The sequence below is a fragment of the Lagopus muta genome, chromosome 5 (genome assembly GCF_023343835.1).
Source record: "Lagopus muta isolate bLagMut1 chromosome 5, bLagMut1 primary, whole genome shotgun sequence".
NCBI classification, from domain to species: domain Eukaryota; kingdom Metazoa; phylum Chordata; class Aves; order Galliformes; family Phasianidae; genus Lagopus; species Lagopus muta.
Genome location: NC_064437.1, coordinates 25207890 through 25221648, shown reverse-complemented (window position 1 = coordinate 25221648; position 13759 = coordinate 25207890). Strand labels below are relative to the sequence as shown.

General features: G+C 44.8%; 1 protein-coding gene across 2 annotated transcripts in view; it reads right to left on the bottom strand.

Annotated features, from left to right (window-relative positions):
• The window catches only part of ABL2 (ABL proto-oncogene 2, non-receptor tyrosine kinase), a 36991-nt gene that overhangs the window by 19957 nt on the left and 3275 nt on the right, over positions 1–13759 (bottom strand). Inside the window, exon 1 of one of the 2 annotated variants that reach the window (XM_048943792.1) lies at positions 1672–6139. The exons of the other annotated variant lie outside the window; for it this stretch is intronic. Coding sequence (XP_048799749.1) covers positions 1672–1738 — 67 coding nt within the window. The 5' untranslated portion in view covers positions 1739–6139. Of the gene's footprint in view, positions 1–1671; positions 6140–13759 lie in introns of those variants that run through there. 2 annotated transcript variants of the gene reach the window in all.

Here is a 13759-nt window from a genome sequence, read left to right as displayed (position 1 = left end):
AGAAACATCACTGATACAGAATCTGGAATGAAGACAAGCTTAAGCACCAAAGTGTTAATCTAAGAATCTCTGACCATTCCTTGCTGAATGCAAGATGCACAGATTTCTTCATAGCTCATCAGCTGTGCAGATGTAAGGGACTGAACCTCCTGTGAAGCATCTGGTAGCAGCAATGTTGTAAGAGTTTCAAAGCAGATTAAGTATCAATCACCTTCAGCAGAAACACTTGATGGATGCTACTCATTACCTCTGAGATTTCCTATCCTCACGGAACTCTGTCAGGAAAATGACTCTGGGACATACACAGCTAACAAATGATGCAGATTTTTATGTGCACTTGAAAACATTTGAGGTGAGGAACTAATTTGAACACAAGTGAGCTGGACCTAACAATGATTAAAAAAGCACAACAGGTGTTTCTCATCATGGGCATTGAAAGTGGTCAGGGACAACACTATGCACTAATCTGACTTCTTTGAGCACACCTCCATGTGAGGAAGCAAAATCTAACACATGATAGAACAAGAAAAACTTTCTCCTATGGGAGAAAGAAGTTGTAATGCAATTAAAAGTGATATACAACAACAGATTTTTGAATGAAAAACTACACCTGTAACCTCTTTACAAAATCCTGAATGTCTTATCAAAACATCTGTTAGCTTAATTACTAAGGACTGGTTCAGCCCCTATGAAGCTACCTAGCTTTGCAATGCCAGTATCCACAAAGAAGCAGACAGACCACCAGCCTTAGGTGCTCTATATTACATACCTCCTTCCATTGAGTACAGAGGTGATGATGGTCCAATTTTTGGTCCTCTGAATCCTGCCTACAGTAGACTACAACTCACTCCCACAAGAGCAGTTTTGGGAAAGGAGTGCTATGGAGGGACACCAGCAAAGATAACTGGGAAACCACTCATGTGTAGATCAAAAGACTGCTTAACATTCTTCCTCAGTCGTGGCGAGTTCCAGTAAACTCCACTATAAAGAGTAAGGATTAGGTCACCCAGCCCTACAGGAAAGGTGGGCTGGCCCAACGTTATGACAGCTTACAGCAAGTCATCTGGGTTTAGTACTTTGGGGCAGAAATAGCTTAATGTGAATTACACCTCCATGGAATTTCTGAGGAGTCATTAATTCTGGCCAGATCAAAGCTGAGATATTATCTACTTCCATGCAAATCAAATGGATTGCTATTTACTCACTCAGTGTTAAGACAAGAATTTGAAGTTACAGTTCTACAGAAATCTACTTGAAAAACCCTAAGCAAACCAGAAATGCCTGCACTGACCTAGCCTAGCTCTGAGAGGTTCATTTTGCAGATGTAAAGCAGCAACCGATCAGCCCTTGGAGTTCACACGACATAAATGTCCAAGCTACTTTCCAAGTGACATAATGACTTCCAATAAGAAGCACTACAGTGTTAGGATCCCTCCTCAGACGCAGCACCTGGAACAACAACTGCATTCATCTACTTCTCAGCCAGCTTGTTGAGGTTTATTTTTAGCCTTTCCAGTTACAGGGAAAGCTTGGAAGGAGTAAGCCTAACTTACTGACCTGCGATCTCAGGAGTCAAAGAAGCATCAATCTCATGACATCAATGAGAGCCAAGTCAGGACCTGAGCCCAAGCGGCTATTCTGGCAATACCTTGGGTAACTGGCACTGCTTACCTTCTGGAAGGTGTTCGGAGGGTGGAGCTGCCCAGGTGAGCTGATAGAGCTTCAGTTTCCAGTACATGAGTTTAATTCTTTAATCCAATCCCGGAATGCTCGTTAGCACAGATGTGACTGCCCAGTTCCATCCACCCACAGTGAATATGCAGCAACTGCCAAAGCTACGCAGTGCTTCTGCTTTAGACAAAGTTCTCGAGCTAAAAATAAATCTCAGAGCTGTCAGCCTCAATCGTCAGCCACTGACTGAGATGCTGCTCAACCAACTGTCCACAGCCATTTTCTTCCCTCGAACAAAGAAGAGTTTCCCTTTTTAAAATATTTACTGTATATTTAACTCAAGACTTATGATCTCGCTTCCACGAAATGCGTACGCCTCAGAAAATAAGCCAGCGCTTCTTTTTCTCCTAGAGAACCTGTCCTGAGCAGGAAGGAGTGCTCAAAATGGCACGCTGTCCTGACTGTGGCACCAGGGAGAGCCCTTCACGTGGAGCTCAGCCCAGGCTCAGGGACTCTGAGCTGTCCTGCTCCTTCTCAGCCCCAACCCCCCGCTGTGGGGGGCAACGTGAATAAGCGCGGGTGAAGTCAGAGAAGCGCGTCCATCAAACTAAACTTAGTGACTGGCTGCTGTTCCACTTCCCCTTGGCTAAACCCAGACACTTGTAATTGGCTCTGCTGAGCAGACAAGGGACTCCATTCAGCAGCGCCGCTCCCAACAGCTGCCAAATAACTGGGGTAACACAAACCCCACAATTCCTACTCGGGGCAGACAGCTTGTCAGTTTCAGGCTGTGCCATGCATGTGTTTCTTAAGATCTCCTACCAGTGATGATCAGCCCTTGTGCATCCAGACCTTGTGTTAAAAACAAGAACGCGCTCACTGAAATTACACTTTCTGAAGAGTCGTCCTAGAATCCAGCAGAATTAATACAGCTTTGAAGGAAAGGAGTCCTTCGAAGACAGGAAGGCTGAACAAGTCCTACACTCATAATCTAAAAGCAATCAAAGCTACAAGAAGTCACAGTTTGAACTGCAGGTACACTGATAAAATAGACATCTTCCTTACGAAGAATAACTGCAAATGAGTAAATATCATGATTAAGTATGACTACACAGGTTTGTAATGGATAATTGTTGCCATGACACATCCTTGCCACAGCTCACAGATCCATTTCTCCTGCTGTTGTACACAGCTCAGAGCTCAATACCCCACCTGCAAAGTTGGAGTCATTCTCCTGCGCAGCACCATCCACACTTACGCTGAATGTTCTATCATTTCTCCAACCTGCAGTCTTTCAACTGGCTTCTCTCTCTGTTGCCTTTAACAATTTAATATTATCAGCAACTTTGCTATCTTGCTTTCTTTTGATTTCTTCCTCTTCACATCGCTTGTCAGTCTGACAGTAGCTTTTAGATGAAAAGAACAGCTCAGGTGAAGAAAAGTTAGGAACAAAAAAGTCTATTTACTCAGCTCTCCAGTAGCTGCACTCCTCACTCTGGTTCATACAACAAAAACATGAATGCATTCCAACAAGACATACAGCCAGTGCTTAGTCTGCTGTACGACTGGGTTTGGTTACCAAATACTGCTATCTTGTGGTGGGAGGCATAAGATGTGACAAGGGAAAACGCTGAGCTGAAAGAGCAGCTAAAAAGTGCAGAGTTGCATCTAGGAAGCACACAGCAGATAATGGGAGACCTGAACGTGCCTGGACGCAGGCAAAGCAGGGTCAGCCTGCAGGTATTTTTCAACCAGTTTGGCTTTAGAGCAGTAAAGAAAAGCGACAACTCCATGCCGCCACAGTTGGAGGAGAAGCAGCAGTAGTTCTTTAAGGAGCCTGTCTCCCACTTAGCACTGGCACTGCTGTCTGAGGCTTCTCTCCTACGGCCTGCGCTCCTGGTGGCACAGCAGCACACGCAGCACCGCTCGCTATGCTGCCTGTGTTCCTACCTGGAAGCCGTTCTGCCCACTGTCACTGCTCTGGTGTGACACTTGGGTGACGCTTCTCCCAGTGCTTCGTCCACTCCGTGTACCATATATATTCCGAGGGAGGAAGGAAGAAGGAAAGGGCTGGGATTTCCCAGTGCGAGGTCAGCACTGCTGCTGGCTCAGCATGCCGTTTGCTCTGGCTCTGCAGAGCAGTGGTTACCCCTACCCAGCACCCACCCACGACTTAACCTGAGGCAGAAAACAAGACCTCTGCCTACAGAACTTCAGCTGCGTTCTGTTTCACGGCGAGGTCTCTGCCAGCTGTGCCTCACAGCTTTGAGGATACGTGTAACTGCTGCTTAAATTAGGAGTTGTTTTAGGAGATGGAAATTTTGAATTGAGATTGAGATCAAGGAGCAGCCGTGCCATCCAGAAGGGAACCTCACCCAGTGCCCCCACACCTCCTGCTGCCAGAGCCCAAGATTCCTTTAGCATCTTAAATTGAATTATTGACAAATTTGACAGAGTTCCACCTCATTCCTTCTTCCTCCCACTCCACAGAAAAGCATTCCCAGTTGTTGCTGGCCTATGTAGGTTGTCAGGACAGCTGACTGCTTGGGTTACACAGGGCTGCATTGTATCCCTTCAAGAACCAGGCACCCTAAGAGCTTCCTCTGGGATCAGGGCTCAAGACCGGGCTGACAGCAGCGCACCAGGTGCCGTCTTGAAATCTGAAATTCCAAAGCAACAGGCAGTGCTGCAACTGCTCCTCTCGAAATCACTCTCCCTCTTGAGCCCCTTCAAAGCAAACCTACTCCAGATCCGACATCTGAGTAACTAAAAGCATAGCAAACCTCTAAACTCAGCTGCCTGATGTTGCCTCTGGAAATGGAGAAACAGAACTCTCTTCTTTCTGCCTGTACCTGCCTCTCACCTGCTGCAGGCTTCAAATGGGCCTTTCAGCTCAGGAAGACTTCATGGAATCAGAAGCTAATAAACATTTGAAAGTCATGTGAAGGGTCTTTAGAATTAATGGCATGTTTCCCATCCATCAACATCACTGCCAGGAACAGCCTTCCCATTGCTTTCATGCTGCTGTAAGCACTTAAAGCTACGTGACTGTGCTGCACAAAGTGCTTAGAAGTAACACCTTCCTGACAGATCACAGAACTGAGCCCAAACCCTCAGAAACAGTTAGGGAAGATAGGCAAGGAATGATATTTACGTGAACATATTATTGCTTTGAGATCTTAACCTCTTACTATCTAAAATAAAACTGGGCAAGCATAAAAAGTTACATTTGAATGAAGCCTGCATAGTCAGCCTCTGTGGAGACTGAAGCAGGGGCTGGAATTCTGAATCCCAGCAGCAGTCAGCAGATGGGAGCTCCTCCATCCAAGGATGCTGAATCTGCTGCAGGAAGGATCAGCAGAGATTCCGGGGCAATGGCCCTTAAGGTTATGCTTTCATTAAGAACACAGACCCAAAACAAGGAAACACCCTTAAAGACAAAATAAAGCACCCACAGCACACAAATCCAGCAGTGAAATACAGAGATTACCCCACGAATACCCATCAGAGACCTGCATGGAGCCTGACACTTTTTCCTGCTAGCAAGACCATTCATTGAAACACGTAGAGTCACACCTCAGGTTCTGAAGCTGGAAAAACTGATTAATGGCAAACATCAAATTGCTAATATCAAATACATCAAGCAGCCTCAAGAGGGCTGAGTAATCCAGGCTGGTACGTCCTTTCATTAGCCATGTCCAGCGTGACTGTTCAGTCAAACTTCTCTGTTGAGAATTTGGTCTAATTAAAATGCAGCTGAATATTACCAGTGTAAGAAGTAAGTTCCTAATTACAAGAGAAACTAACAGATCTGTTCACGCAACCGAGATTTTTCTGAGAGACAAACTGGCCAAATAATCAACCCACTTGTTTATCCACCTTCACATTCACACCTAATTCCTCTTGAAGGAAAAAAATCCAAGTCTTCTCTCTTCAAAAATTCTCAACACAACTTCCAAAAATTCTATACAGTGAATATTGCAGAGAGCTTGTTTATAACGGACTTCATACTACTGGCATTGCTACTGCTGGCCCCAGTAAGGTGAAATTACACTCACAACAGATGTACGCTTCAAGAGCAGGAATGGAACTGACTCACCCGACTAAAATACACAGGTTTAATGATGTTACTTCTGAAGACAGGGCAGGGCTTCCTGCATAATGACAGGTACAACATAATCATGGAGAAACAACAGTGCTGGCTTTGTTCTTAAGACGTGAAGGTGGCTGCTGTCATCTACGTAAAGCCCATGAAGTGCAGGTCATCCCTTCAGAGTGGGGAGGCACAACGCTCAGCTCTGGGTGCGGAGCTCTCGGCCCACTGCTGATGGGCTCCTCACTCTTATGGAAGCAGAGCAGCACCTAAGGGTGGCAAGGAACGTAGGGAAACGTCAGTGCATGACAGGAAGGTGCAACTTGGGCAGAGGAAAAGAGGAAGGAGAACTAAACCCACAGCGGTTTCTATGGGCAATGTTTCTGTTTAGCCACACCGCCACAAGAGGTTAGCATTATCCTGACCACTTGAACGGGGCTCTGCAGCCCTTAAGGCCACCAGTAGGGACTTAGGAAAAACTTTGATAAACTGAGCCCTCTGCAGCTGTTGGGACTCATCTCGTGTTGAGCTCCATCTGTGCAGGGGAAGGTCTAAACTCAAACCAAAGACCCTTGCTAACTACTACTTGCCAGAAGCTGTGGCAGAATCCAACTCAAACTGCTGTTGGCCGTCCATCCCTCCCACATTAGAGCTTTCATTACAAAATCCTTTCAGCATCTAGCTAATGAGTGACGCCTTCAATACAAAGCACACCAGACTTTAAAAACAGACTTTAAGCTGGTGTGCAACACCACTCATGTTCTCTCCATAAACTCTCCTACACTTCCCCATCCTGACGAAGTAGGATTACAGCGAGTTAAATTCTAGCATCAAAAAAGAGAAGCAAATCCATCACAGGGTGAAGCACAACACAAAGCCTCTATAGTTGGGCTTGGAAATAAAGCTGGACCTGTGGAAAGCACATAGTGTTAGTGTGTAGCATGGACTTCAAAGCGTTAGCAGTTCTGCCAGAGCTGTGCAGCACAAACCATCCTGTCTGCCCGCGCCTTGTGCCTTATCTCTACAATGAAACACTGCCCTCCTTTTATAAGCTTACTTAACCTACCAATGGGAAAAATAGATTAAGTAGCTAAGTACTAAAGAAAACAGGTTTTCTTAACGGCATCGATTTTTACTTATTTCAATATCCATTCTTTTGGTTGGTTATCTTCATGGGGAGGAAAAAACATTTCCTTCCATTCCTGTCTGCCTGTATTCCTGGTTCTAGAGCTGGCATCCTTCATCTGTCCACCAAGGCAGGGAACAAGGGAATAGACTGCTCCACTGGGAGAGGAGGTGGTCAGATAGGAAGATATCATGCCAACAAGATAAGAAGGGGCAGGACCTGCTCAGAGCAAGAAAAAGCAAAGGGGGGAAAAACAAGTATACTGAGTTATGCAAATGATAGGAAGGATAAACACCAGAGAAGAAACAAGGGCGCGTATGTTGGACAACACAAGAAGGAATAGCAGGACTAGAAAGTAGACTTAAAGGAAGGAAAGCTGTAGAGCAGTATGTAAGAGAAAATCCTCACAGGACAAACTGTGATATGCTGACGGAATGGAAGGTGACTGTTCTGCTGTGATTTCACCTGCCTCACTGACAGATCGGATGTGGCTCAAAGTAAAGATTCAGGCAGCTGAGCAGGAAAGCTAAATGCCCAAAGGAAAGGAAATGGTCATTTTTCCAGCATCTACCCTTGGACGTTCAGTTCTGCCGCCCTCCATCTAAGCCTCAGACAACCTTATTTCACACCATATATTCAGCATAGGATGACACTTGCTTCTCAAGTTAACTCATAGAACAGCTTGGGTTGGAAGGGACCTTAAAGATCATCCAGTTCCAACAGCTATTTAATTCCTAGAAGCAAATCCAGAGTAATCCCAGGAAGGGTAATCTTCAGCTTGGTTAAATGAAGCACCGCTGTACGGGTGATGTACTGAAGCCTGTTTTCTTATTCACAAACTGAGCTGTAATAGCTTTTATGGTTTAAAAACTGACGAGCTCATCTCCCAGTAGGCCATGGAGGGGAGCACTGGGAGGCAACTGTGTGATGGAGAGTGTTTCAACCTTTCTGTAAGAGGAAATAATGGATGGGGGGATGTAACAAAGCCAGATGTTAAGACGTGAAATGCACTTAAGGCCTCGTAACAAATTAGGAAAGTGCAGGGGAGAAGAAAAGGACAGCTACAGTACACCAGAGCTCATGCCCTTGCATTCAGGCAGTAATATGCATACCAGAGGAAGTCCATCTTAGTTATATTTTAAAACATGCTTTCATATCTCTTTTCCAAAAGTCTGTTTTGTGACCAGTGCACTCCTTTTCATGTGGCCTGTCACTGCCTAGTGCTGGAGGCAATGGCAGGCAATGCGACTGCCTGGCTGTGGGCCACTTGTTAAGGACGAACACAGCAGGAGTGTCAGGGCTCAGATGAGCACCTCAACTCTGCACTGTAACATAGAAATGTCACAAAACTTCCCTTTTCAAGGCTAACAAGAACCTTGCAGGAGGAGAGAAATTAAGTCAAAGCATTGCAGCACCCTCTCGTGGTAGGCTGGAAAACAATTTTCTCCTAAAGCAGCAGCAATTTACCCCTTTCCCTTCTTCCTTTCTTTCTAACTGCTGGCTGCTGGGTGTCAGTCTCGCTAGGCTGGACCTGGAAGCCAACTTATGCCTTAACCCCAGCCCATAGAAACACTATCACAAGGCAGGCACAGAAAGTCACGGCACCCTGATGTCTTAGCCCTTAAGAATTTAAGTATATTGAATGATGATGACCTACAAAGAGAAAACAGACAATCCGGCACAGCACTGGATACTGTTATGACAAAAGCAAGAGCTGAAGCTGCCAGCCATGGGTTCCACTAGGCAGTTATGGCACGCTTATACAAACCACCATTTGAGCTGCCGCCAGTTTTGCACAGCACTCTTAAACCACCCAGAGCATCCATGGGAGAAAGAAGAGGGAAAAGCAGGCTGGCTGCTCCTCTGCACCTCCTGTCAGACTCCAGTTATTGCACTGAGACAAACCAAAGCCTCAGCTTCTTACAAGAACAACCAGCTCATTTCTTACAGCGATGGAAAACTTAATACCAGCAAAGCTTCTTGAGGGGACATGATACATCATTTCCTTATTTATTCTAAGGATCTCCTCCAGACAAAGCCTTCTTAATCTGATACGGTACCTCTGCTTTCTCTGTTTACTCTCGAGATTTCAAAACCAGCCACAAATAACTACTGGGTAAAACCAACAAATATAGTGCCGAATAACAGAGCACAGAGCTTATGGTTAGTGGGGAAGTATTCTGCTGTGCTTCACTGGGTAATTGGGACAGAGCACAGCTTTCATGCTGGTATCAGTTACAAAAACACTGCTGGTCCCTTCCCAGGCTCTAGGACTCTCCCTGTCTGAAAATAGAGAAAAAGACACCAGAGAAACATCCATCTCTGGTCAGGAGGCACAGCATGGATTCTCTTGAGCTGCAGAGAGCAGACCCTCATCGCTCATACAGGTTACTGCACAAACCATACAGCTCATCACACCTTGCTTGATGCCAATCCAGACAGTGAAGGAAGCAGGTCTGAAACCAAAGCAGAACTGAGTGCCATCACCAAGTGATCAAAGAAAGGCTCCCAGCAGCTGGTCGAGGTCCTGCCTGTACCGCAGCCTTCATTCTGGAATCAGTGTGCCATTCAAAGGGCATCTGCACCGAGGATCAGGGATATTCTGATATGTAGGACATCTAAAATTGAAAGCTCAAGTCTGAAGAAGTTGCTATTTTAAATCTAGGTACCTTAAATCTGAGCCTTGGAACTGCCAACTATTAGACACCATTATTATTTGCTGGTTTATAGCTACTTCAAAGATGGAAAAAAATAGCTATAGAACAGGAACTGCAGTTCAGCTCCGAGACAAAGGACACAGTTTCTCTCCCTCTTGTACTGGACTCAAAGAAAGCCTTACAGTTAAAGTGTAAGGAAGCTGCACGAAACAAGCAGTGAGCCCATCTCACACAGCCCAGCTCAGAGCAGCGTAACCCAGAGCTCTGCTGGACCCAGGCACTGAATGGGGGAGGAAAGCTGTGCCACAAACTGTTCCAAAGGATCTCGGATGCTATTCACGTGTCTGTGAAGAGTTCATTTCACACTTCCCACATGACATCACTTTACCAATTTTTAAAAAGTTTGCAAAAACAAAGGCTTCGTTTATTCCATTCTATTTATTATAATTTATTCATTTATTCCAGAGACTTCATTTAGTCCTCATAGTTTCACTGATCGGAAAGCTGTGATATGTGAGGTCTCTGGACCAGAAATTACTCTTTAAAATGATTTCTTTGGAAATCCTTTCAGGGCCTTTTAACTCAATCGTTCCTCCAGACTCTTCCCATCATTTAATACATTTCAGAAATACCTTCTGCTCTTTGGTTTTCTAAGCAGCAACACAAAATTGGTATTCTTATCAGTTGCACAGCCTCCCCCACGTTTCTGAGCAGCAGGAGGACCAAACAGTCTTGTTAACTCTGTGACACTGCTGGTTAGCAGTGAATCCAGGGCAGCAAAGGCTTTGAAATAATATTGAGAGAAAGAGTATTTTAAAGCATTATCCCTCAAGTTGAACAGCTAAGATAATATCTCCAGTGTACAAAAATGAAGCTTTAGGGAAGCTTTCCTTAGGGCACAAGAGCTCTCCATCCCCAGGTGAAGGAACTCAGGAAAGGAAGGCAAGAACCTGGTGTGGCTGAACTGGGACCTGCTGCAAAACTGGAGAGCAGAAACAAAATGCACAGGCAGTGGAAACAGGAACAGGTACCATAGGAAGACTGTAGGGAGGTTGCTAGGCTGTGTAGGGTTGAGGTCAGGAAGGTCAGTGCCTAACTGAACATGGGTATAACAGAAATGCTAAGTCATGGCCTGAAGCAGTGATTGAGCACCTGGTGGGAAGGCAGGGCTCAGGTGGGTGCAATGAACCTGAGTGATGGAAGGGCTGAAGCCAGGATCCACCGCTTCCCAGATCTCATTTAAGGGTTGGCAGTGGAAGTGGGGGCATCTTTTGCTGCAGATCCCTGTGTATCTGAGGCCTTCTGAAGGTAAGCAGATATTTTTTTCTTTTGTTTTTGTATGTTCTACTTGAGACAAAAACAAACAGGAACAGCAGAGATGAAAACTCAATGCCTTGTTGTAATTATAACAATAACAAGGAAGGAGAAATAGGCCAGATGTGCACAGAGTCACAAATGCAGAATGTTCTCACTCTTGTCTCCTCTACTCTGACCCAGACAGCAGCACACAACAGTTCCTGTGCCTTTGCCATACAACACACCAGGAAGAAGCTGCTTCTGTTCCATGTCAGTGTTAAATAACAACAGCAAAGCAGGGATGAGCCCAAAAGCCAAACCAGTAACATGATCTAACAACGGGGGAGAGAAAAACCGGCTTAGGGAAAATGAGATTTCCTTCATCGAAGAGCAACTTTTCTTATGTGAGAAGTTCTCACGTGATTATTATCACAATATCTGCAGATCAACATAAAACCAAGCTCCAAGTTGATTAACACAATTATTTTTTTTTTAATTGAAGTGTCATAAATCAAGATTGTGAAGGCAGTGTTTGTGGCTGAAAAGACTTATATGGGCTTGGGTGGGAGGAAAGGAAAGACATGAGGAAAACTCAGTTGTAAGGAAAATACTGAGATGACACTTAAAGAAAAAAAATCCAGACATGAATTCAATGCAGTTCTCAGTGAAGCATTTCTGCTCATCGTTATTTCCCCTCCCCATGACGGAAAGGCAAAGTATTACATTAAAAGGCTGCCTAGGTGAGAGTTAATGTTAAACCCAAGTGCAGATAAGCAGCCATATGGGAGATGCCTTGTCTTCCTGTGAAGACCACAAAGCACGTGAAACTTCCTCAGCAGATATTGGTAATAGAACTAAGCTTTGTTGTTGTGGTTTGCAGTGTTACCAACAGGAAGCCTCAATGGTTTTGTAACACTCAGAACAATCTCTCTGGGTAATACCAAGATCAGTCTTTAAAATAAAAGAACATATTTAGCGACCACAAAGCCAGACAGATGCCAGTGATGATGCTGTAGCAGTGACAGAAAAAAAATCAGGCCTGAGAGCCCAACTGTGTTACCAACTTGGCACGAGCCCGTGTTTCTTTGCTGAGGAATGACAGCCTGCTGGTGGTCCAGACAGCCATGAGAACTGTTTATCAGTAAGTGATTTCTGAATGCTGTTAGGAAGGAACCTGAACGCCTGCCTGCAGATTCACCTGCAAAGCCAATCAGGAACCCATTCACACCACAGCTAGCAAGCCCTGCATCACTCCTAATTCTGTAGTGCTGCAAGAACAACTAACCATTTGGCAAGCAGGGATGCCAGGCCTCAGATTCTGAAACAGTTATAACCCAGGTGGGGCCTTGGTCTGCACTCCTCCATCCTCGGCTTTCTTGAAACAGAAGCAGGTGGAAATGAATTTGGCAAGTCACTAAGCAGCCTCACCTGTGCTACTGCCAGTAACTTTCACACATATCCCTACCAGACTGAGTATAAAATGCTGCTGCTGGGTTCCTATTAGTTGGATTTCTGTGTAGTATCTTAGGAGTGTGAACTAGTCAACTGTCAGCAGTATTTAGAAGACAGTTAACGTGAAGTTGTGACAACTACCAGAAATGGGCTAGATAAACCATGCTAACAATTATCTAGCTGTGTTTATAAAGCAAGACCTAAAAAGTACGATTTGATTTGAGCAAGGACAGGCTTGCTTTAGGAACCTGACATATGCTGAAGCAAGTGGGTCACAGAACAGGTCACTTCTTCTGAACGCCAGTGAAAACATGACTTCAAGCCTACTGTCCCAGAATCTGTAATTAGCACTAAGATCTTCCTGAAGACAGCCCTGCTGCAGTGTCACCAGGAGACAGCCCAGCCCTCTCTTAACTCTTAATTACAGGAGCTGGCAGTTCAGCTAGATTAAAAAAGATGATTGAAGCCGATGTGACAACTCACTGTTGTGCCCAATAGCTTACGGAGCCTCTTGCCACTGACTTGTTCACTTGGCTGTGTCCTTATTTCAAGAAAAAAAATGTACAATTTTTTTTTGCCAAACATTGCACTTGCAAGCAATAGAGAGTTTGTGAAATATTGCTAGAACAACTTGTACCACGCCATCTGCTGCATGTGGAGAGCTGAGAAACCACAGATCTGCTTTTTAAGATAGTTCTGATCACTGTGTTTGTCAGTAACTTCATTTCAGCCTTACCTTCAGCCATACCTCCTGTGCATGTGAAAAGTACCTGAGGAAACACATATGACGTATGTCAAGAATCCAAACAGATCCGTGCTCTGTATTATACCATCCCTTCTGAGTTGGCAGAGCCCCTTCTCTTGTGAAGTACAGGATGCAAGAATCCCAACTTGAGGGATGAGAATGAGCGTGCAACTGAAGCTGCAGGAGTAATTCAGCTATCATGGAGAATGATGCAGCAGAGAACAAGAATCCTGCAATTTCATATTCGGCAGGAGACTCAGCTGAACTATTCTTTATTCCCCAAATAATTAGTTAAGAGTTATTTATACCTTATGGTCCCACAAGATTTCTGATTTACAGTACAAAGAGTCAGGCACTGAATACAGTGATTATATTCCATCTGCGTAGGGCATTTACTGACAGGAAAGTCTGCGGGCAAGGAGCTCTGGCCCAAACTCACTGCTTTTCACTGGGATGAAAAAATAAAGAACACTTTAGGAGGCCCACAAAGTACAGTTGTTAAACTGAGCCTATTTTCTCTCCCTCTTTCCATTTTCCTGTATCCAACCCTTCAGTTTCACTGGATTTCAAAGGGACAGTTATTTGTGCTTCTTCCTATTTTAGGATGTTTTTATCATGTGGCGTAGCGCTCCAACTGCCTTAGGGGAGCTTTAATGATAATTTTATTTTTAAAAGTATAGGCTTATCTTGCTTGACCTTGATGCACTGAGTGAAAGGTT